The sequence below is a fragment of the Agelaius tricolor genome, unplaced genomic scaffold, assembly GCF_023055355.1.
Source record: "Agelaius tricolor isolate 1412-34295 unplaced genomic scaffold, bAgeTri1.0.p SCAF_51, whole genome shotgun sequence".
NCBI lineage: Eukaryota > Metazoa > Chordata > Aves > Passeriformes > Icteridae > Agelaius > Agelaius tricolor.
In genome coordinates, this window is record NW_027269311.1 from 1731415 (window position 1) to 1754331 (window position 22917).

The following is a 22917-nucleotide window of genomic DNA, read 5'->3' on the forward strand; positions in this document are numbered from 1 at the left end:
TGGAACAGGGAATAACTGGAGAAGGTTCGTAGGAGCTCTGTACCGTGAGGATGCCAGGAGGCTTTTGTTGGCAAATTGCCTCTGTCAGTGTCCAGACACAGCCATGTCTGGGCAGTCCTCCTCCTGTTCCTGCCCTGGCCACAAAGGCTGCAAGGAAACCTTTTAAGCAAAGGCTGCAAGGTGATGAGGTTATTTCTCTTTGCACTGGGCCTCATTTTTTCAGAGCTGATCAGTATCTGATGGAATGAACAGGTGACTGCTTTGAGCTGCTGCTGATGAAACACAGGCACATCTTCTCCTGAAGTTAATGAATCAATCAGGCTTCACTGTGGTACACTCAATTGGGATTTAGATGTGATGATCTTTTTTCCAAATTTCTCATGTAAATATTGCATTATTCAAAATGATTCGTCGTCCAAATTTCTCATGTACATATTGCATTATTTGAACGTTCTTACGGCATTCATTCCTTTTCTTTATTGTTTTTTAAGAATGAGATGCATGTCTTTTGTTATGAGTATGAAGAAACATCACAGCAAAATAATACATGCAGTGGACAAGAAACTTAGAGCAATTAGGAATAATATGGATACAACAATCAGGAATATTTCAAATAGCAGACAAAGCTAACAACATAGGTGGAATTAGGTAAATAGCAATCTCTGCAATAATGTACCATCATCCCAGAGTCTGCAAACAGCTGACAAACCTCGCTTCAGGGGGGACTTGGAGAATTATTTCCAGATAATAATTCCCAAGCTCCCTTTAAAAAGAGTTCAACTGTCATATCTAGAGAGTCAAATTGCCAAGTCAAAACAACTCAAATCTAGTTTTGATGCAGAAAACATCTGGGTCTGTTGGCAATTCCCATCCAGGAGGAGCAAAGGCCTGGCCACCACCCAAGCTCTAAGTGGGAGAGAATTCCCTAAACATCATTTAAAACAAGGCTCTTGAGAATAGCACTTAGGAGTAAAGGTCTAGGGGTGACAGACTAATGAACCATGCAAGAGCTGTCTCCTCCAAAATTCCCTCAGCACAGAGATGCTTTAAACCCAGCAGAATGTTGGAGTGGTTCTGTAATAATAATTGGGGCTGCATCTGATTAGAGTAGATGTCACAATACCATCAGTTTAGAGGAGGCTTCCCACAAAGCTGAGATATCATTTCTTGGAACTCTGAAAAATACTTAAAAATGATGAAGCAGCACTGGGTCAAACCATAGAGCCAGAGTGCGGAGCCCAGCCAGAGGGGTAGTCTGGTCTGAGAGATACAGAAGCAGCTAGAGAACAAAAGGAGGATCCTGAAATGACACGTGTCTTGTAGATAATTACACCAAAAGATGGTAAAGCATATGAAAAGCTGGCTATAAAAACAGTAATACAAAGATTGATGTATTTATGACAGAATAAATGCATCAAAGGAAAACACTGAACAGCTCACTAGTAAAATTTATGATACCTCAGATTAAATAACATTCAAACCTGATAGAAATTTATTTGGACAGCGCTAGAGCTTAGCAAGAGGAACTTAAACTCAGCCCTAAAAGGATTTCAAATTAAATTCATTATCACCTTAGTAGAACAAAAAGCGCACTCGAGAGAACTCAAAGTTAATTACTATTAATACCAAACATAACTGGACCCATAAAAACTGGAACAGAACATTGTTCAAATTTAGTAATATTGAAACTTAACAGAAATTAAATCTACAAAATTTAACAAAAAAAACCTTTGCCTTATTTAATTTAACAGAATGTAACTGAGTATTACAATATTGGGCTTTAATTTAACAGAATTAAAATGAACATCCTTAAAAGTTACAGGTAATGGCATGATGTAATTTTGTCCAAGGTTATTAACACAAAAAAACTACTTAAAGGTGAATAAGCCATAAGTGAAATAACAGCATGATGGTGCACTGGAGGGATTCAAGTTGTAACAAGCATGTTAGAATTATAAGTAACTCAGTTATGAGAAAAACCCATGGTAACTGCAAATTCCATGGAAGCAGAAATTCAGTAAGACTTTTTGAAGTGCCGGGTTACTGGAAAATAAATATAATAACGTGCAATTTAGCATATTGCTGAACAACCCAACAGCTTTTTGTGACTGTATCTGGCATCATTTTATATGGCACATTTGTTAGCATTCTTGTTAAAGAAATCAGACCATGTTAAAATTTGATAGGCAATAAGGCGTTTACCGCTTTTCAATATAGTTGATAGTTATCCATAGGGATAGTTACAGGCTTTGTTAATTGCTGATTTGTCTTTTTGGTATGTGTTTTTGGTCCGGTCAGTTTCTGGCCAATTGTTTTTCAGGCATCTAAAGTAAAATTTGACACAGTACGTGGCCTTGGAGGACCCCAACAGGTCCAATTCTTGGGGTTCCTCTAGAGCATTGGGCAGCATTTTTGTCCACCTGCCCCAAGTATCTGCCAGGTTGGGTCTCTTACCTGTGGTGTGGAGGAGCTCTGAGTTATAGACAGGCCAATCATCTGCTACAAAGGTGTCACGGTTTGACGCTGGTGCAATGCCAGTGCCCCCATGAAAATACATTCTCCCTGGTGTCTGCTGTGAGATGTGACCAGGAATAGAGCAAAGCAGGCTCCAGCTGAGGAATAAAAGGGAAAAAAAAAAAACTTTATTAACTTACAATATATAAAAGAAACACAGAGAACTCAGGATGAAAACCTTCCAAACATTCCTCCTCCCCCCACCAAATTCCCAATACATCACAGTAAGACAAAACCTTGGATTCTCAATTCAGTTACCACCCCTCAGATCACCAACTCTCAGTCCATCACCACCCTTTAGATAATCAGTTCTCAGTTCATCAAGAAGAGAGGAGTCCCTCTTGTGCCATAGGCTTCCCCTGGAAACACAGTTGAGACCTTTTGTGTTTCCATGTCACACGTGGCACTGCCTGGAGACCATTTGCCATCGTGACATCTTCCTTTCATGCCCAGTGCTCTCACCACTGCACATGGACCAGAGCTGCTTCTAGGGTTCCCCTTTTAAGGATGCTTTGCCCAGTTCCAAAAAAAGCACAGTCTCTCACTTTCGGGACACCTGTCCCTCCCAAATTCAGCCCCTGGGGCCGAGGGGATCTCTGTCAAGAACAGAGATCTTCTTCTTCTTCCCTGAAGATGGAGAGCACCACCACCCTCCTCACCCGTTGTCTCTGTTCACACACTCCTTCACATAACATCACTGCACTCTCTTGGCTCCAAGCCATTGCCTCCTCCTAGATGCAGTCTCTGCGTCACAGGAAAAAAATGGTTCTGTTCATGGCTATACAAGAGAAGTCCAGCCAAAGGCCATTCCATCACCTCCTCTCAACGAAGATTCTTCTCAACTTCTCTCGTGGCCCATTTCCTCTTCTCTCATCTCTATCTCTCTTCTCATTCAACTCCAGGAGGATCAGTAAGGTTTCCATCATCCAAGAAAAGGGTTAAAAATCTCAGGCTCTGCCTGTCCAGAACTCCCATGGCTGCCCTGCCAGGCACCTTCTCGCTGCACCCCCCTTCTCCTTTATGCCTGGCCGTGCTGCCTGCATGTGATACTGAATTTCAAGCTGGCACAAGCACAGGCACAGGCTCATTCTCTTTCTCTCTCTCTTTCTCTCTTTCTCTCTGGGGGGCTGGCTGCCCGATGACTCTCCAATGTTCCTCCACCCTTCCATCCTGCAGGGGCCTTCACCTCCCCTCTCTGTCCAAGGCCCGGCCTACCTCACGCGGCCGCATGGCTTCCCCTCCCCTGCCAGCCCGCAGCCGGGCAGGGCAGCTCTGACCTCTTTCACAGACAGAACCCAAGAGAGCTCCCCCTGGGAGTTCCCTGCTTTTAACCCCCTGTGTTCTCAGAGGCCTATCCATGTCCTCAGTGGCCACACCAGGTGCCAATATTCAAATCTGAGCACCTATTGGTTTGACAACAGCATCCCAAAAAACTCGCGTCCTTTTCAAACCAGGACACTGGCGGAAAAATATTGCCATTTCTTGAAAGTACTCTAATGACCCAGATAATAAAGATTTGCTTGTGTATTATGAAACCAACAGGTAGTAACACCTGTGCCAATTTCGAGGCAGACATCATCGAGGCAGTGCCACTTGTGCCCTGAGGTGCCCAGCTGGGATTGGATCTCTCCCAGAGCACCTGAGGGAGAGCAGAGCACCTTGCAAGCTGCAGGTCCCTGACAGTCCCACAGGGCTCCTGTCCCATCAACATCTGCTCTGCTCCAGTGTGAAACAGGGCCCAGCATGGTGCCGGGATCATCAGAGAGCTGAGGTGTGTGCTGGAATTCAATGGCCTCCCCATCCTGCAGCAGCCCTGCATTTCCCTCCTGCAGCCTTGGTCACCAGCCCAGCCATGGAGGCTCTTTGGGCTCTGGAGTGTTGCTGCAGCCCCCAAGGGCAGCTGAGCTCTGCCTTTGGCACAGTCAGGCCTGGCCAGCACAGGCCATGCTCAGCAATTGCTTGTGTGTGCCTGGCCTTGCTGTCAGCCCCGGCAGCGGCTGCGTGGCCCCTTTGTGGCCCTGTGCTGGCCCAGCCATGGTGGCCCAGCCCCTGTGCAGGCCCAGCCCAGGCCAGGAGCATTGCGGCTGGGAACGGCCCCTGTGCCGTGGGGCCCACAGCAGCCTTGGGGCTCTGTGCCCCATGGCCTCCCTGCTGGGCAGCCTCTGCCAGCTCCTGCAGAGCCCCTGGCACCTGTGGGGCTGCACAGACAGCCCTGCCCCAGGCTCTGCCGGCCTCTGGGCCAGCAGAGAGGCAGCCAGGGCTGGCCATGGCCGGGAACAGGCCCTGAGCCCCGCAGGAGGATGGAGCTGGGCCACAGCCAAACTCAGCCCAGGCCAAAGCTGGGCTCAGCAGCCAGGGCTGCCAACACATGGGCACAGAGGCTGGCGCTGACAAATGTCCTGGGCCCCCTCCCTGCTCTGTCCCTGCCACCAAGGGCACAGAGCAGCCTCCTCTCTGGGCCACTTGCCTGTTTGCAATGCCTTGCACAGGCGCTGGCCCTGCCCCACAAGGCCTGGCCTGAGTCCTGCCCCTGCACGCTCAGCCAGGCTGAGATGGACACTGATGGTTTCTGGGCCAGGCTCTCGGAGCCCAGCCCAGCTCCCTGCAAGCTCTGCCAGCTGCCCTGAGCTCTGGGCAGCACCAAGGGCCTCTCTGAGCCCAGCCCAGCCCAGCCGGCTCTGGCCCCACAGCTCTGCTCAGCCCAGGCTGCTCTGTGCCCTGGCCCCACGGCCTCAGCCCCTGCCAAGGCCACAGCAGCAGCTGCAGCTGCCACAGGACTCAGCCCCAGCCATGGGGGAAGGTGCTTGGCCAAGGCCAAAGGAGGCTCCCTGGCTGCCCTGCTCCCCTCGGCCTGAGGTGCTGAGAGCTCTGCAGCCCCTGCTGCCATCCCATCTGCCCAGGGCAGCACAAGAGCCCCGGCCTTGGGGCCCTCAAGAGCTGCTCCTGCTCCAGGCCCAGGGCCCATGCCAAAGCTGGGACAGCAGCCACAAAGCTGTGCCCATTTCTGTTCATTGCTGCTCTCATGGGGATGGATCCTCAACCACTTGCAGGCTGCTGATGGATTTTAGTGCCCTGGAGACTTCTTCTTTCTTGAGCTCTTCAGTTCAGGAATTCAGTGAGAAGAGCTCATAAACATTTGTTCAGAATACCTGAACAAGAAAATGCCCTGGGGAACATTTCAAGTTTTCAGTTCTTAATGTGGTTAATTAGACAGATGACAGAAGTGTACTCAAAGTGAATATACAATAGTATAAAACAATGCCAAGAGTAGAGTTTTGTTCTGTTAAGTTTTATTTTCCTGTTTATAGATTGATCTCAGCAATGTCCAATTGATATTGATCCCCAGCAGCTTTTAAAGCAGTTTGAACAGATATGATAATCAAGACACTTCATGGCTGACAATCAATCAGAATTTTTCCCCACCCCCTCCCCACCATTTCCTTCATCCAGCCCCTGGAACTCCTATGGATCAGGAATGGTGTGGCCAGCAGGAGCAGGGCAGTGATTCTTGTCCTGTGCTGGGAACTGGTTGGGCAGCACCTCGAGTGCTGTGTCCAGTTCTGGGCCCCCAATTTAGGAAGGACATGGAGGAGCTGGAGCGTGTCCAGAGATGGGCAACAAGGCTGGTCAGAGGACTGGAAGAAAGTCTTGTGAGGAGCAGTGTCTGAGGGAGCTGGGGTTGTTTATCCTGGAGAAGAGGAGGCTCAGGGGAGACCTCATCACTCTCTACATCTCCCTGACAGGAGGGTGCAGCCAGGTGGGGGTCGGGCTCTTTTCCCAGGGAACAGTGACAGGACAAGAGGACACAGCCTTTTGCTGCACCAGGGGACATTTAGGCTGGACATTAGGAAATATTCTTCACAGGAAGTGTGATTGGGCATTGGAATGGGCTGTCCAGGGAGGTGGGTGAGTCACCATCCCTGGAAGTGTTTAAGGAAAGACTGGATGTGGCACTGAGTGCCATGGTCTGGGTGAAAAGGTGGTGTTGGGTCCCAGGTTGGACTTGATGCTCTCCAAGGTCTTTTCCAGCCTGGTTGATTCTCTGATGATTGTGACACTGCAGGGCCCTGGGGAAGCAAGGGGCCACTGTGACACTGTGGGGCCTGGTGGCACCAAGAGGACCATGGTGACACTGTGTGCGACATGGCAGCACAGAGCCAAGGGGCCATGGTGACACTGTGGGGCTGGATGGAAGCAAGGAATCCATGGTGACAGTCTGGGTCCTGCTGGAACCACAGAGGCCACTGTGACCCTGCAGGGCCTTATGGAACCAAGGGGCCATTGTGGCACAGTGGAACCAAGGAGACCCTTGGGAGAGCTTGGGGATGATGGAATCAAGGGGCCATTGTTCCATTGCAAGGACTCTGGGAACTGAGGGGACAATTGTGACACTGTGGTGCCCCATGGAACCAAGGGTCCCTGGGGACACTGCAGGATCTCGTGTCACCAGGGCTCCATTGTGACACTGCAGCACCAAGGAATTCATTGTGGCACTCTGAGGCCTCATGGAACCACAGAGGCCACTATGACCCTGCAGGGCCCTGTGGAACCATGCAGAGCATTGTGACAGAGCAGGACCTGGTGTCATGATGGGGCCATTGTGACACTGCAGGGCCCCATGGAACCAATTGGCCAGGGCTGCTCGTCAGGGACTCGTGAAATGAAGGAAACATGTTTGACACGGTGGTGGCCCTTGGGACCAAGAGGCCATTGTGACACTGTGGAACCAAGGGGAGCATTGCTGCACTGCCAGACCTCATGGAAACAAGGATCCATTGTGACACTGCAGGGCCTTGGGGGACCACGGTGCCTTTGGGACAGTGCAGGGCCCAAGGATCCAAGGGACGTTGTGACACTAAGGGGTGTCATGGAACCAAAGGGACATTGTGACACTGGGAGGCCTCATGGAACCATAGAGAGCATTGGGACACTCTGGGGCCTCATGGAACCATGGTGACACCAATTTGTCTGGGAGTGTTGATCTGCTGGAGGGCAGGAGAGCTCTGCACAGGGCCCTGGATAGGCTGGATCCAGGGCCCAAATCCAACAAGGGGAGGTTTAACAAGTCCAAGTGCCGGGTCCTGCACTTTGGCTACAACAACCCCTGCAGCACTACAGGCTGGGGACTGAGTGGCTGGAGAGCAGCCAGGCAGAAAGGGCCCTGCAGGGACTGATGGACAGCAGGCTGGACATGAGGCAGCAGTGAGCCCAGGTGGCCAAGAAGGCCAATGGCTCCTGGCCTGGATCAGGAATGGTGTGGCCAGCAGGAGCAGGGCAGGGATTCTTCCCCTGTGCTCAGCACTGGTTGGGCAGCACCTCGAGTGCTGTGTCCAGTCCTGGGCCCCCCAATTTAGGAAGGACATGGAGGGGCTGGAGCGTGTCCAGAGAAGGGCAACAAGGCTGGGGAGGGGTCTGGAACACAAGTCCTGTGAGGAGTGGCTGAGGGAGCTGGGGTTGTTTATCCTGGAGAAGAGGAGGCTCAGGGGACACAAGGCCGTGTCAGGGCACAGTTTGGACTTGATGATCTCCAAGGTCTTTTCCAGCCTTGTTGATTCTGGGATTCTCTGAAACCACCCTTGGAGCACTTGCAGGATGAGCCCTGGGCCTCCTCTTCAGCAGCTCCAGCATCCCAGGTCCCTCAGCTTCTCCTGGCAGCCCCAAAGCCCATCCTGTCAGTCCTGCAGAGCCTCTGCAGCTCCTCCTCATTGCCCAGAACAGGGAGCCCCAGAGGCAGACACAGCAGCCCAGATGTGCCCCCCTGGCCTGGGGTGCCTCTGGCAAGGGAGCAGCAGCAGGCACTGCAGGAGCCTGCAGACAATTCCTGCAGCACTTGTAGGATGATCCTGCTGCCCAAGGGACGTTCCCATGGGGCCAAGTCAGGAACTGCAATGGGGAGTGGGGCCAGAGAGGAAAGGGCAAACAGGGATGGGCTGTTTGCAGGGCAGGGAACAGGGCTGGGCAATGGGAAGAAATTTGTTCAAGGGAAGAGTAAAGAAAGCAAAGGTGAAGCCAAGGAAATGCTCAGGGCAGTTTGGGGGTGGCTGCCAGGCAGCCCTGGCTCTGAGCAACAGCGTCTGCAGTGGCACAGGAAACTCCCAGCTGATGGGAACAAACTTTCTGGCTGAGTGCACAGGCCAGGACAAAGCTAAGTGGTTTCCCTGGTGTCTCGCAGGCCTTGCTGGCCCCAGGGGCTGATGGCATTTGTGCTCCCTCAGGTTCATGTCCCCACAGCAACAGCATGGGGGTGCTGCCCCTGCTGTGTGCAATGCAAACAGGGGCTGCTGAGGCAGTGCTGCCGTGTCTGTGCCTGCAAGGATGGGGCACCTGTGTGAGCTGGGGGAGAGGCCAGGGCTGCAGAGGGGGGATGTTGTTGGCAGCTGCATGAGGACGCTCTGGGACGCTGCCCTGGGCTGTGCAGCGCACTGGGCATGGATCAGCCCCTGCTCTGCTGCTCCTTCCCATCTGCCCCAGGGCCCTTGCAGAGCCCCAGCCATGCTGTTTGCCCCCAGCCTGCCCACGGCCAGCCTGGGGCTGCTCACGGGGGTTTCTGTGCTGAGCATTGGCCTGGCCGTGTTCTTGAGAGAGCCTGGGCAAGGAGCCTGGAGCCCCCAGGGCCTGGCCTGAGGCGTCAGCGCTGCCCCAGCAGTGCCCATGGCCTGTCCCTGCTGCAGCCCCGGCACTGCCACCCCCAGGGCTGTGCCCGGCCCCGAGAGCACTCAGGCCCTGCAGCAACACCAGGGCCACCAGGGCAGCGGGGCAGGGCCACTGCAGCAGCACTGGCAACACCAAGTGCTGCTGCTGCTGCTGCTGCTGGGCACAGCTGCTGGGCCAGCACTGATCTGCCCCAGCTCTGCACACAGACATTGCTGCTGCAGCTCCAGAGAAGGCAACACAAGGGCATCTCTGCAGAAAACTCTGCTGGGATTTGCTTTAGTTCCTTTAAAGCCATTGAGAGCACAACCCCTCACTGACCCAGTGTGTAGTCACAGGGAAGGTGGAGAGAAACAAAATGAGAAATGGCACAAAGATTGACATTTCTTTTTTTGACAATATAACAATACTAAAACAAAGGAAAAGAACCTCCAAAATTAAATGAACAAGAAGGATCAAAGATAACTTATATTACAAGTGATTTGTAGAAACTGGCCAGAAGTTTAATGTTTGCGAAACCATCCTGTCATCAGTCTCCACACTGCAGCCTTGAGCTCCTGGTTCCTCAGGCTGTAGATGAGGGGGTTCAGGGCTGGAGGCACCACTGAGTACAGAACTGACAGGGCCAGATCCAGGGATGGGGAGGACATGGAGGAGGGCTTCAGGTAAGAAGATATGCCAGTACTGACAAACAGAGAGACCACAGCCAGGTGAGGGAGGCAGGTGGAAAAGGCTTTGTGCCGTCCCTGCTCAGAGGGGATCCTCAGCACAGCCCTGAAGATCTGCACATAGGAGAAAACAATGAACACAAAGCAACCAAGTCCTAAACAGACACCAACAGCAATGAGCCCAAGTTTCCTGATATAGGATTTTGAGCAGGAGAGCTTGAGGATCTGTGGGATTTCACAGAAGAACTGGCCCAGGGCATTGCCATGGCACAGGGGCAGGGAAAATGTATTGGCCGTGTGCAGCAGTGAATAGAGAAAGGCACTGGCCCAGGCAGTTGCTGCCATGTGGGCACAAGCTCTGCTGCCCAGGAGGGTCCCGTAGTGCAGGGGTTTGCAGATGGACACGTAGCGGTCGTAGCACATGATGGTCAGGAGAGACACCTGTGCTGAGATGAAGATCACAAAGAAAAAGAGCTGTGCAGCACATCCAGTGTAGGAGATGTTGCTGGTGTCCCAGAGGGAATTGTGCATGGCTTTGGGGACAGTGGTGCAGATGGAGCCCAGGTCAGCGAGGGCCAGGTTGAGCAGGAAGAAGAACATGGGCGTGTGCAGGTGGTGGCCGCAGGCTACGGCGCTGATGATGAGGCCGTTGCCCAGGAGGGCAGCCAGGGAGATGCCCAGCAAGAGGCAGAAGTGCAGGAGCTGCAGCTGCCGCGTGTCTGCCAATGCCAGCAGCAGGAAGTGCCCGATGGAGCTGCTGTTGGACATTTGCTGTGCCTTGGCATGGGGATCTGTAAGAAAAGTAATCATGGAATAGTTGGGTTTGGAGAGGACTTGAAATATCCCAGCACAGGCTGGGGGCACTTTCCCCCCACTGCCTGCCCAGGGCTCTGCTGCCTGGAGCTGTCCCTGCCAGCAGCTGCTTCCCTGTGCCCAGGGCTGGGCCCTGCCAGTGCTGCCAGAGCCCAGCCCAGCCCTGGGGGCTCAGCTCTGCCCTGCAGAGCCCTCCCAGCTCAGGCACTGCCCAGGGGCAGCTCTGGCTCTGCAGGCTCTGATGGCAACGTCAGAGCAACCCTGAGGAGGCTGGAAAAGCAGCTCTGAGGCTGCCTCTAAGGGGTCCTGTGGTGATTGCTGTTGCTGCCTGGTTTATTCTGATCAGAGAATATTTTTTTTTCTCAGCCTGAACTGAGTGATGAATATCACTGTCCAATTTCCAACTCAGCGCAGTAGATTTAAAAAGCAGGATATCCCCTTTTATGCAGCCTCTGCCTTGCTATACTCCCTGTATAATCTACTTGGAAATGTTCTGCACTTAAAGGCCATGCTGGGAGCAGTCCTGAACAATGCAGAATCCTCCCCACACAAGGAGAACACTCCCAAGCCTCACCAGCTGTCTCCTGCCACCCAGATCTTGTCCCCCAGTGCTGGGAGCAGCTGCCAGGGCTGGCTGAGAGCTGTCCCTGGCAGGCAGCAGAGTCCCTGCCCCAGCACAGTGCCCTGGGCTGCAGGACCCTGCTCTGCAGGACAGCCCTGGGCACCCCTGGCTGCTCTGCACAAGAGACAAGCAGAGAATGTACTCACAGGCTCTGCAGGCATTGGCATGTTCCAGCTGCAGGAGATGGCTCCAGGAGCTGCAGCTGCATTGTCCTGCAGCCAGAGGTTCCTGTGCCAAGGGCTGGCAGTGATTGTGCCCCAGGCACTTCTCAGCCACTTCCCAGCCCTGCCTGATTGAAGCTCTCTGTGCCTCTGTGCTGTGCCCGGGCTGGCTGCAGGCAGTGCCCCAGCCCTGCTGGGCTGGCACAAGAGCTGCTCCTCAAGAGAAATGTGCTTTTGAAGCTCTTCTTGGTGACCAGGAGCTGCCTCTGGGCCAGGAGCCCAGCCCAGCTCAGCAGCACAGACACAGCACAAGGACTTTAATCAGCCTCTGGGGCTTTGTGCTCAGGCCCTGAACATCAGTCCCTGAGAGGCAGCTGAAGAAACCTCTCCAGAACTCCAAGGCAGAATCCAACTCCAAACTTTCTTGGACTTTTAATGGGTCCCAGAGAGGGACACGACTGAGCAAGTGTCCCCAGGCCCCAGGCAGAGCAGAGAACTGCAGGCAGTGATGACAGGTGGGAACAAAGAGAAGCCAAGTCTTGGTGGCCTGGGGCACAGCAGGGTCTGTGCCAGCAAGGGCTGGGAGGAGACACCTTGTGCTGAGGCCCTGGGGCCTCCTGGCCCAGCCCCAGCCAGGCTGGGCACTGTCAGCCCCTTGTGCTGCCCTCAGCATCCCCCCCTAGCCCACATCCCAGTGGCCTCAAGGATCTGCTGCAAGGAGTCCCTGGGGAGCCTTGCTCAGCAATGGCCCTGGGGGCTCCTTCATGCTCCCTGCAGGGACTGCAGCTTTTTCAAAGCACTTTGGCTTTGGGTTTTGCCTTGGAGTCTGTGAGAGGTTTGTGCAATCATGGCCTCCAATTATCTGCTGTAATTAGTCCCTGGAGAGGCTTTGTCAGTAAGGAGACTCAGTGGGGTCATTAATGCTTCAAGGTACTCAATTATTTTAAGGTACTTGGTGTTTCATTTTTGATACAGACTCTGTGAGAGGTTTGTGCAATCATGGCCCCAATTATCTGCTTTAATGAGTCCCTTGAGAGCTTTGTACTGACACTCAGTGGGGCTCATTAATGCCTTGAGATACTCAAGGTTTTTAAGGTACTTTGGATGTTCCTTTCCACTCTGAATCTCTGAGAGGTGTTTTGCCCAATTTCTGCCTCCAATTCTCTCCTCCAAGGAATCCATGAGGAGCCTGTGTTGGAGATGGACCTCAGTGGGACCCATTCATGCCTTGAGACACTTTGGAGTTTTCTTTTGACTTTGACTCCTGGAAAGTTTTTTTGCAATCCCCTCTAAGGCCCTGAGGTTCCAGACTCAGCTTCAAATTCACCACGGGGCTCATTAGGATCAAGCAACTCCTGACAAACCATGGCTCTGCCTTGATTTCCTCTGGTCTGGAGCAGTTCAGCAGAAAGATTTCTTTTTACTGTTATAGAGAAATATTTCAAAGAGCTTCTAAGTAATATGTATTCCTATCTCAAAGGGTGTCTTTTATTTCTCTTTCTATTATACAAAAGGTGATTGCAGCATTCTGTGATTGATATTGATCCAGAGTCTCTCCTAAGGAGGTCTGGCCAGGTCAGTGAAGTTGTACCTTAGAGTTGACCCAGGGTAGACAACCTTGCCCCACGTTCCCCAACCCCATGTGAGAAAAGATTTTCACTTTCAAAAATTTAAATGCCTTATTAAGACCTTATCAAAATACAGCAGAAGACTGAATCAAGAAAAGGATACAGCGCCAGGAGTAAAGAATTCAGTCACCATGTGCTCATCTACAAAATGGATGTTCTGTCTTTTACACCTCCAGCCCCTCCCAAAGTCTTGTCAATCGACTCCTTCTTCTCTGTCCAGTGGTGGAGATCACTGTCTCACCCCTTGATTGGAGGTCAGGTGCTGCCATAGGAACAAGCCAACCCTCCCAAATGCCCCAACTACTGAAGCCATCCTGTGATAGCAATGCAAGGGGAGGGGAAGGATAACTGTACATCTACAAAACTTCTCTTAACATATATTTAACATTCACCCCTTAATTGTGAGAGTCAACCCTAGGATTACTCATCTATAACAAACACCCTTTTCGTTTTCTATAAGTCATTTTGCTTGAACGATTAAGTGAAAAAATTTCTGTCTCTTGTATGAGTCATATGAGCATCTGTTGATGGGGGCAAGGACAGTGGGAACAGGAAAATAAAATCTCAGGTTTTCCTTAGACACACTTATTTGGAATGGACAAAAGGGCATCCCAGAGGTCCAGTGTGGCTCTGACTCCCATCTACCGTGCCTGTGTGGCTGCTGCCCATAGTTGGTGCATCTTAGGGGTGAGCACAGAGGCCAACTCGGTCCTGACCTCCAGTCCCTGTTGAATTAAAGGACAACTGAGGAATTACAGAGGTCTGGAATGGCCTTTTGTCCCTACCTTACCATGCCTACGGGGTTGCTACCCACAGCAGGGCTATGGAGCCTTCTTGGTAGCAAACAAAGGGGCCAACCCGGCCTTGCCCTCCTTCCTTTGTCTTATTTTCTTAAAGAAGCTGTCCCATTACCTTTTACAGTCCCTTGTGTACTTCTCCTCAACAGATGCTGGTAATTCTCACCCATTAAAACAGGAAGACAGTTCTCGAGCTGGCTGGTGGAAGCTTGACTCTGCTTTTTGGGCATCTTGGTGTTTTCCTGGTTGTCTCTCAGTCTCTGCTTGAGAGTCAATCTTGTTTCACCCAGCCTGGATGTTACAGTCCACTCTTTGGGTTCTTCTCCTGGACCTTTGACTCTGTTGCCATGAGTCCATCCCCGCTCTGCAGCTCGCACGGCCGATTCGGTGGTGAGCAGTGCCTGAAAGGGACCTTCCCACTGGGGAGTTAGAGGCTGATCTCTCCATGGCTTAATCATCACCCAATCCCCAGGATTAATATTATGGATTCTGAAATCCAGGGTGGTAGTTTGAGGAATTGCCCCTTTATGTCTTAGCCCTTCTAAGGTTTGTGCTATAGACATCACTTATTTCTTGGCATTGGCTTCCCCTTCCTCATGGGTGGCAGCCTTCTGGGGTGAGGTCAGGAAGGGAAACCCAAACATCATTTCATAGGGTGGGACCCCCAGATCTGACTGGGGTTGGGTTCTAGTTCTTAATAAGGCCAAAGGGAGACATTTTATCCATGACATTTGGGTTTCAATCATTAGCTTAACTAGAGCTCTTTTAAGAGTTTGATTCGTTCTCTCAACCTGACCGGAACTCTGTGGATGCCATGGAGTTTGTAATTCCCATTTTACTCCCAGGGCCTGAAAGACTCTCTGAAATATCTCTGATGTGAAATGAGTTCCCCAGTCAGAATCAATCCTGTTTGCCATCCCATATTGGGGAATGATTGATTCTGGAATTGTTTTACTCACAACATTGGCATTGGCTTTCACAGGGTGTACCACCTCTTCCCAATGAGTTACGTAATCTGCTATTACTGGCAAAAACTTCCACCATTGTACCTGGGGAAGCTCAATAAAGTCTACTTGGATGTTTTGGAAGGGCCTTAAGGCCAGTTCTCGCCCTCCTCTGGGTGTTTTCGTCATGATTTTATTATTCACTTGTTGACAAATCACACCCTGTTCAGTTATCTGCTTAGCTATTCTGAAAATTCCTGTGCATCCCCAGTTCCTTAGAAATTGATCACTCAGCGCTTGTGTACCCCAATGTGTTGTCCCATATATGCCTTCTAGCATTTCCCTGGCCAAGGGTTTATTCAACATTTGCCTCCCATCTGCTAATCTCCACTTCCCTTTGTTGTCTTTCTTGGCTCCTATTTTAAGGAGTTCTTCCTCTTCTGACCCACTGAATACAGGGACTTTTTGCATTTCTCTCATGGGGGTTAATACTATTATTAGTTTTTCTGTCTCTGATTCAGTTGCATTTTTAGCCTCTAAATCAGCTAAATTGTTCCCTTGTGCCCCTTTTTGATGTCCTTCAACATATACCACCGCTACTTCCTCTGGTAATTGTAAGGTTTCTATCTCTTCTAAAAGAAATTTTTTGTGAATCAGTCCCTTTCCCTTTGAATTTAAAAGCCCCCTCTCTTCCCAAATTTTTCCAAAGATATGCACTACTCCAAAAGTGCATTTTGATTCCTGTATATATTTTGTTCCCCGTTTTCTGTGCCAATATTTCCAGAGCTCCTTTTAGGGCACACAACTCATATTTTGGGCTGACCAATTGGAAGGTAACTTTTCTAACTTTTCCCTTTTCTATGGCCACCAACCCTTCATGCACTATAGCGTACCCCGATACCCTGTGCCCCTTTATTACCCGTGAAGATCCATCGATGTACAATCATTTTCCACCTTGGAGTGGTTGATCTGTTAGGTCCTCTCTTCCTTTAGTTTGATAGTTTATAACCTCTAGGCAATTATGTATTAGTTCCTCACTTGGTTCTCCATACAAGAACTGGGCAGGGTTGAGTTGGTTACTCACAATCAGCTCTAAACCATTATCTATTAAAATGGCTTCATATTTTAGCACTTGGGAATCAGTGAGCCATTTCTCAGCTTAGGATACTGCTTACTGAGTTTGGGATATATATCTTCAATTTTCCCCCAGAGGGTAATTTTTTGCTTTCTGCTATGAGTAGGGCAGTCACTGCCACAGCCTGAACGCAGGTTGGCCACCCCTGGCTGACAGGGTCTAGCAGTTTTGATAAATAGGCCACTGGGTTCCTGGATCCTCCCCAGTCCTGGACTGACACTCCATGTGCTACCCCTTTTTCTATAGCCACAAACAGATAGAAGGGTTTGTCTAAGGCAGGAAGACTCTGTGCCAGTGCACTGACTATTTTTTGCTTTAAAGCTTCAAACTTTTGTTCATTGTCTTTTTCCCACCTAATCTCTTCTTCTGCTAACTTTTCATACAAGAACTGGATGGTCTGCGCGTATCCTTCAATCCATAGCCTACAACATCCCAACAGGCCTAAAAACCTTCTGACTTCCCTCTTAGTTTTTGGCCATGGGAGTGAGACTATCCCCGTGATTCTCTCAGGGTTCAGCCCCCAGCTCCCTTGACAAATCACATGTCCTTGGTATTTTACTTCTCGCTCTACAAATTGGAGAATCCCTTTTGATACCCAAAGTCCTTGGTCCCTCAGAAAACTTAACAACACCATGGTGGATTCCCAAACTTCTTTTTCTTCCTGTCCTGAGAAAAGCAAATCATTTACATATTGGATGAGCTACATCTCAGGTTTAATGGAGAAGAGCTGTAGCACTTCTCCTAGGCGTTGACCGAAGAGGTTTGGGGATTCGGAAAACCCTTGGGGTAACCCAGTCCACCAAAGCTGTTGCTTCCTCCCAGAACTGAGGTCCTCCCATTCAAAAGCAAATATATCCCACTTTCCTCTGCCAGTGGGTATGCCCAAGAAGTATCTCTTAGGTCTATCATGTTAAACCACTGGGATGTTACTTAGTAGCGTATAGGGATTTGGCATTACCGGATATGGATTCACAGTTCTTTTGTTCACTTCTCTCACATCTTGGACAAGCCTGTAAGACCCATCTGACTTCTTTGCTGGTAATATGGGTGTATTATGGGGGGACATACATGGTTCTAAGGTCCTGTCCTCAAGTAGGTCCTGGATCAGCGGCCGTACTCCTTGTCTCCCTTCCAGGGAAAGTGGATATTGTCATACCCAAACTGGATGGTTTTCATTAACTACTTTTATTACTATATGTTTCCTGTTTAATTTACCTCAGTTTTTTGGTTTTGCCCACATCATGTCATGAATTTTCTCCTCATCCTCTTCCCTTATTGGAGAAGCTTAATTACCATTTTCCCTTCTCTGGGAGCCCTCCAATGTCAAACTGCACCTGTAAATCCTGTCCTAAAAAATTTCTCACTGCTTCTGGAACTAACAGAACATCCCCAATTCCTATTTTATTTGTCCTTTCAAACTTTATTTGCTTTATAACTGAAGCTTTGAAAATTTTGCCTTGTCTAGATTTGAAAAGACAAGTGTCTGCTAATGAAGGTAGGAGCTGCCCCAAAACGGAAAATGTAAAACCCCCTCCCTCCGAATTGTTGTAATTTTGAAATTAAGGGGGCTCTCAGGCACAGATATGGGAGCAGGAATAACAGTTCTTTATTAGCAAAGAAATCAAAATAAAATAAACAATGCAGTAATACAAAACAACACTGATAGAATCAGAAAATGACCTGACACACTGTGGGTCAGGGTGTTGCTAGCAGTGCAATGAAAATAGTGGCTGCAGTCCTCCTGCAGTCTTCCTGCAGACAGATGTGGTTCTGTTGGAGCAGGGATCCTGTAGAAGGGTGTAGTCTTCCTCTGAAGATCCAGTGGTGGTGTAGATGGGCCTGGTCTTCCTCTGGGAATGCAGTGGAAGGGGCAGGTGCTCCTCTGGGAATCCAGTGGAAAGACTGTTCTGGTGTCCCAAAATCTCAGATTGTATCCAGGCAGGAACGCTTGGCTCCTCCCTCTGGGGAGACCATCTCACAATGGGAAGATGTCATTTTATCAGTCATGCAGTGACACTCAATGGCCCATTAACAGCAGATGTCTTCCCAGAGGGAGGATTGGTTTGTGGAAGAGATAAAGAAAAACTGCCCAATTAACAGATGATAACTGGCCCACCTCTAACAGATGGGAATTGAACACACACATTACCTTGCAGTCTAGGACATTATCCATGCCTTATTCTATTTCCATCTGCATCCCAATGAAACCTTACACACAGCTCTCACTTATGACTGGGTTTCCCTGTGGTACACAATGGCTTTCCCCATCTTTCTGCATTACCCACCAAGTGTAACCAGGTCCTTGAACAAAAACAATCCCACAGATGGGTTTGTCTTTGCCCGAGGTGGGAGTAACCTAAAAAGTCTTCCTAAAATACCTTTCATGTGTACAACAGGGACTTTTCTCCATCCACTGTGTGCAGGGGTTCAGACTGGGCAGGACCAGCTCAACTGATGGACCCTCTGGTGTTGACCATCCAGATGGCTTTTGCTAAGGTCATTTCCCAATTTCTAAAAGTTCCCTTGCCAAGTGCCTTCAGGGTAGTCTTAAGTAATCCATTGAACCATTCAACTTTCCCAGCAGCTGGTACATGATAGGGGATACAATAGATCCATTCAATACCATGTTCTCTGGACCAGGTGTTGATAAGGCCGTTCTTGAAATGGGTCCCATTGTCCGACTCAGTTCTCTCCAGGGTTCCATGTCTCCACAGGATTTGCTTTTCCAGGCCCAGGATGTGTTCTGGGCAGTGGTATGAGACACAGGGTAGGTCTCCAACCATCCAGTGGTGGCTTCCACCATGGTCAGCATGCAGCGCTTGCCCTGGCGTGTCTGGGGCAGTGGGATGGAGTCAATCTGCCAGGCCTCCCCATACTTGTACTTGGACCACTGCCCACCATACCACAGGGGCTTCACCCGCTGGGCCTGCTTGATGGCAGCACATGTCTCACAGTCATGGATAACCTGAGAAATACTGTCCATGGTTAGATCCACCCCTCGGTCTCGTGCCCACTTATAGGTGGCATCTCTGCCCTGATGGCTTGAGGCATCATGGGCCCATCGAGCTAGGAACAACTTCCCCTTTTGTTGCCAATCTAAGTCTATCTTTGACACCTCTATCTTTGCAGCCTGGTCTACCTGCTCACTGTTTTGGTGCTCCTCATTGGCTCTGCTCTTGGGGACATGGGCATCTACATGGCGGACATTCACAGGTAGCTTCTCTACCCTGGTACCAATGTCTTTCCACTCATCAGCAGCCCAAATTGGTTTTCCCCTATGCCAGTGTGCCTCTTTCCACCTCTCCAGCCATCCCCACAGAGCATTGGCTACCATCCATGAATCAGTGTAAAGGTAGAGCTTTGGCCAATTCTCTCTTTCTGCGATGTTCAGGGCCAGCTGAACAGCTTTGAGTTCTGCAAGTTGGCTTGATCCACCTTCTCCTTCAGTGGCCTCTGTGACCTGTCATGTGGGGCTCCATACAGCTGCTTTCCACTTCTGGTTCATTCCCACAATGTGGCAAGAACCATCAGTAAAAAGAGCGTAGCGTGGATCTTCTGCTGGCAGTTGGTTGTATGGTGGAGCTTCTTCAGCCCGTGTCACTTCTTGTTGCCCTTCATCAGCGAGACCGAAGTGTTCACCTTCTGGCCAGTTTGTAATTATTTCCAGAATCCCAGGGCAATTCAGTTTACCTATACGGGCGCGCTGTGTGATAACAGCAATCCATTTGCTCCATGTAGCACTGGTGGCATGGTGCGTAGAGGGAACTTTTGCTTTAAACATCCACCCCAGCACTGGTAGTCGGGGTGCGAGGAGGAGTTGTGCTTCTGTGCCAATCACCTCTGAGGCAGCTTGGACTCCTTCAGAGGCAGCCAAGATTTCCTTCTCTGTGGGAGTGTAGTTGGCTTCAGACCCTCTGTAGCTTCAACTCCAAAATCACAGTGGTCAGCCTTTAGTCTCCCCAGGCACCTTCTGCCAAAGGCTCCAGGACAAGCCATGGTTCCTGGCTGCAGAGTAGAGCACGTTCTTCACCTCTGGTCCTGTCCTGACTGGGCCAAGAGCAACCACATGAGTGATCTCCTGCTTTGCTCTTCTTGATAGCAGAATCCTGATGATCATCTCTCCTTTCTCAAACACTTCCATTGCCGTGTTCCCCCACACAATGATGTCATCAATGTACTGCAAGTGCTCTGGAGCCTCACCCTTTTCCAGTGCAGCCTGGATCAGTCCATGGCAGATGGTGGGGCTGTGCTTCCACCCCTGGGGCAGTCGGTTCCAGGTGTACTGCACAGCCCTCCAGGTGAAAGCAAACTGAGGCCTGCATTCTGCTGCCAGAGGAATGGAGACAAACATGTTAGCAATGTCTATAGTGGCAAAGCACTTTGCTGCCTTGGACTCCAGCTCGTACTGGAGTTCCAGCATGGCCGGCACAGCAGCGCTCAGCGGTGGAGTCACTTCATTCAAGCCACGATAGTCCACAGTCAATCTCCATTCTCTGTCAGACTTGTGCACAGGCCAGATGGGGCTGTTGAAGGGTGAGTGGGTTTTGCTGACCACCCCTTGGCTCTCCAGCTCATGGATCATTTTGTGGATGGGGATCACGGCATCTCAATTTGTTCAATATTGCCGGCGGTGCACTGTCGAGGTGGCAATCGGCACTCGTTGCTCTTCCACCTTCAGGAGAGCTACTGCAGATGGGTTTTCTGATAGTCCAGGCAAAGTGTTTAATTGCTTGATGTTTTCTGCCTCCACAGCAGCTATGCCAAATGCCCAACATAGTCCCTTTGGGCCTTTGTAACAGCCATTCTGGAGGAAATCTATGCCCAGAATACACGGGGCCTCTGGGCCAGTCACAATAGGATGTTTCTGCCACTCCTTCACAGTCAGGCTCACCTGGGCTCCCAACAGGGTCAATTGCTGTGATCCCCGCGTCACCCCAGCAATGGAAACAGGTTCTGCCCCCACATGTCCCAATGGTATCAGGGTACACTGCGCACCAGTATCAACTAAGGCATCGTATTTTTGTGGCTCTGATGTGCCAGGCCATCGGATCCACACTGTCCAGAAAATCCGGTTTTCCCGTGCCTCTCCCTGGCTAGAGGCAGGGCCCCGCCTAGCCCTGGTTATTATTTCTTTCCTGGGCATACACGGTCAAGGTTCCTTCAAGGGGAACTGACGGATCATACCCAGCAGCTCAGTCATGGGAGGTTGGGGCTACCTTCACTTTACTGGAATTCCCTCAATTAGTGTTTCCCTCCTTGAGCTGATGCATCCATGCTGCCAGGACAGAAGTGGGTTTTCCATCCCACCTTCCCATGTCTCCCCCATGGTCACGCAGAAAGAACCACAGGTCAGCCCATGGGCTGTACCCTCTCTCTCTAGCTGGGGAACGTTGGGCTCTGACTCTGGGGCCTGTGACTCACACTGGTGCAATGTGGGAACTGTTCCTCCTCACCTCCTCCCTCATCTCCCTCATCTCCTCCCTGAGTTCTTGGACCACGGCAGAGACATGAGCCTGCATTGGGCCATTGATCACACTCTCATAATTTCTAAGCTTGTTGGCAACAGAACCCACTGTCTCTCATTTCTTATTGGCATTAATCATTGCAATAAAGGTGGTGGATTGAGCTGGCCCCAGATTTGCCAGACTCCACAACATTTGCCCTGTGCACCTGACCTTGTTGGGGTCATTATCATGCTGTCCATCCCTCCCAAAGAGTACCTCCAATACTGCCACTTCTCTCAGCTCTTGGATCCCTTCCTCAAGAATCTTCCAGAGCACATTCTGTGGTGCTGGTCCTGCATTCTCTCCCTGTGGACAAACCTCTCTCTGACACTCATTAAAAGCTGTTCCCAGAGGGAAAGGGACCTTGGCTCCCTTACAAAAATCAGATTCATACCTGAGTCCTGAGTCAAGTGTCCCAAATTCCTTGCCTCACCACCATCCAGCTGGACACCTGTACCCATAAGGTCCCAGACCCAAAGTAGCCAGGTTGTATAAGCCTCACGTCCCTGTCATACAATGTCTTTGTGCAGATTACGGAGACTTTCGTACGTCAGGGACTCGGTGATGACCTCAACTGTTGCCTCTCCTGGGCGTTGGGAAGGCTCTCCTTTCATATCCTCATCTGGGTGCTCTGATTTCATCTTAGATCTCCTTGTTTCCACCAGGGCCACTGCTGCTGGCTGTGACTGCCTTTGCAGTTCAGCTGGAACCTGGACAGTTGTAACATCTGTGGGTTCCACTGCTGCACCATCAGACTCTCCCTCTTTGAGGCAGGGGGATGGCTTTTCACCAGCTGTGGAAATGTACTCCTTCAGCACCTGGCCCATCTCTTTCATTAGAACCCTCATCCAGCCTGGGTGGTTCATTTCTGAGGTGGGCTGTGGGGCAGGGTCAGGCTCTGGGGCAGCAGCATCCCTGGTCTCTGGGGTAGGTGTCAGTGTGGTTATCCAGGTTAATCTTCCCTTATCTCTGAATGCTAAATGTAACAGGCCTATCAGCAACACAAGCCACTGTATGATATCATTAGCATTTAGAGTGGATCTGAACCCTTTGAAAACTGGTGGGGCAGACCCAAAGAGCTGGGTGAAGGGCTGGGAAAAAATTTGCCCCCGTGTCATTTCCTCACAGTAAGTACCATTATTAAAGTAACCCCCAAAACCATACACTTAGCGTGTGATAGCTCTGAATCCATGTGCCTGCCTTCCAGAGGAAGTTAAAGATCCATGAATTCCTCACCTCATTAAGCCATAAAGCAAACTGGATAACAGCCAGGGCAGCCTTAGTTTGGTTAGCCTGTGTTCCCAGGGATTGTCTGGGTGCTCCTGATGGGGCAGAAGGAAGAGCTCCAGGCCCTCCGTGAGGGTGATGAGGGCAGTGGGCTGTCAGCGGGGGCTGGCTGGGGGAGCTGCAATGCCTGGGAAGGGAGCTGCAATCCCTGCCCCGGCTGCGGTGGGCTTTGCTCCCTGTGTGGACCAGGGGT

General features: G+C 50.6%; 1 protein-coding gene and 1 pseudogene across 1 annotated transcript; both read right to left on the reverse strand.

Annotated features, from left to right (window-relative positions):
- Window positions 1-22917, reverse strand: part of LOC139604488 (zinc finger protein 850-like) — a 258481-nt pseudogene that overhangs the window by 82031 nt on the left and 153533 nt on the right.
- Window positions 9669-10601, reverse strand: LOC139604450 (olfactory receptor 14A16-like). Its single transcript, XM_071455605.1, has one exon. It carries the CDS (start codon window positions 10599-10601, stop codon window positions 9669-9671), a length of 933 nt encoding a protein of 310 aa, XP_071311706.1.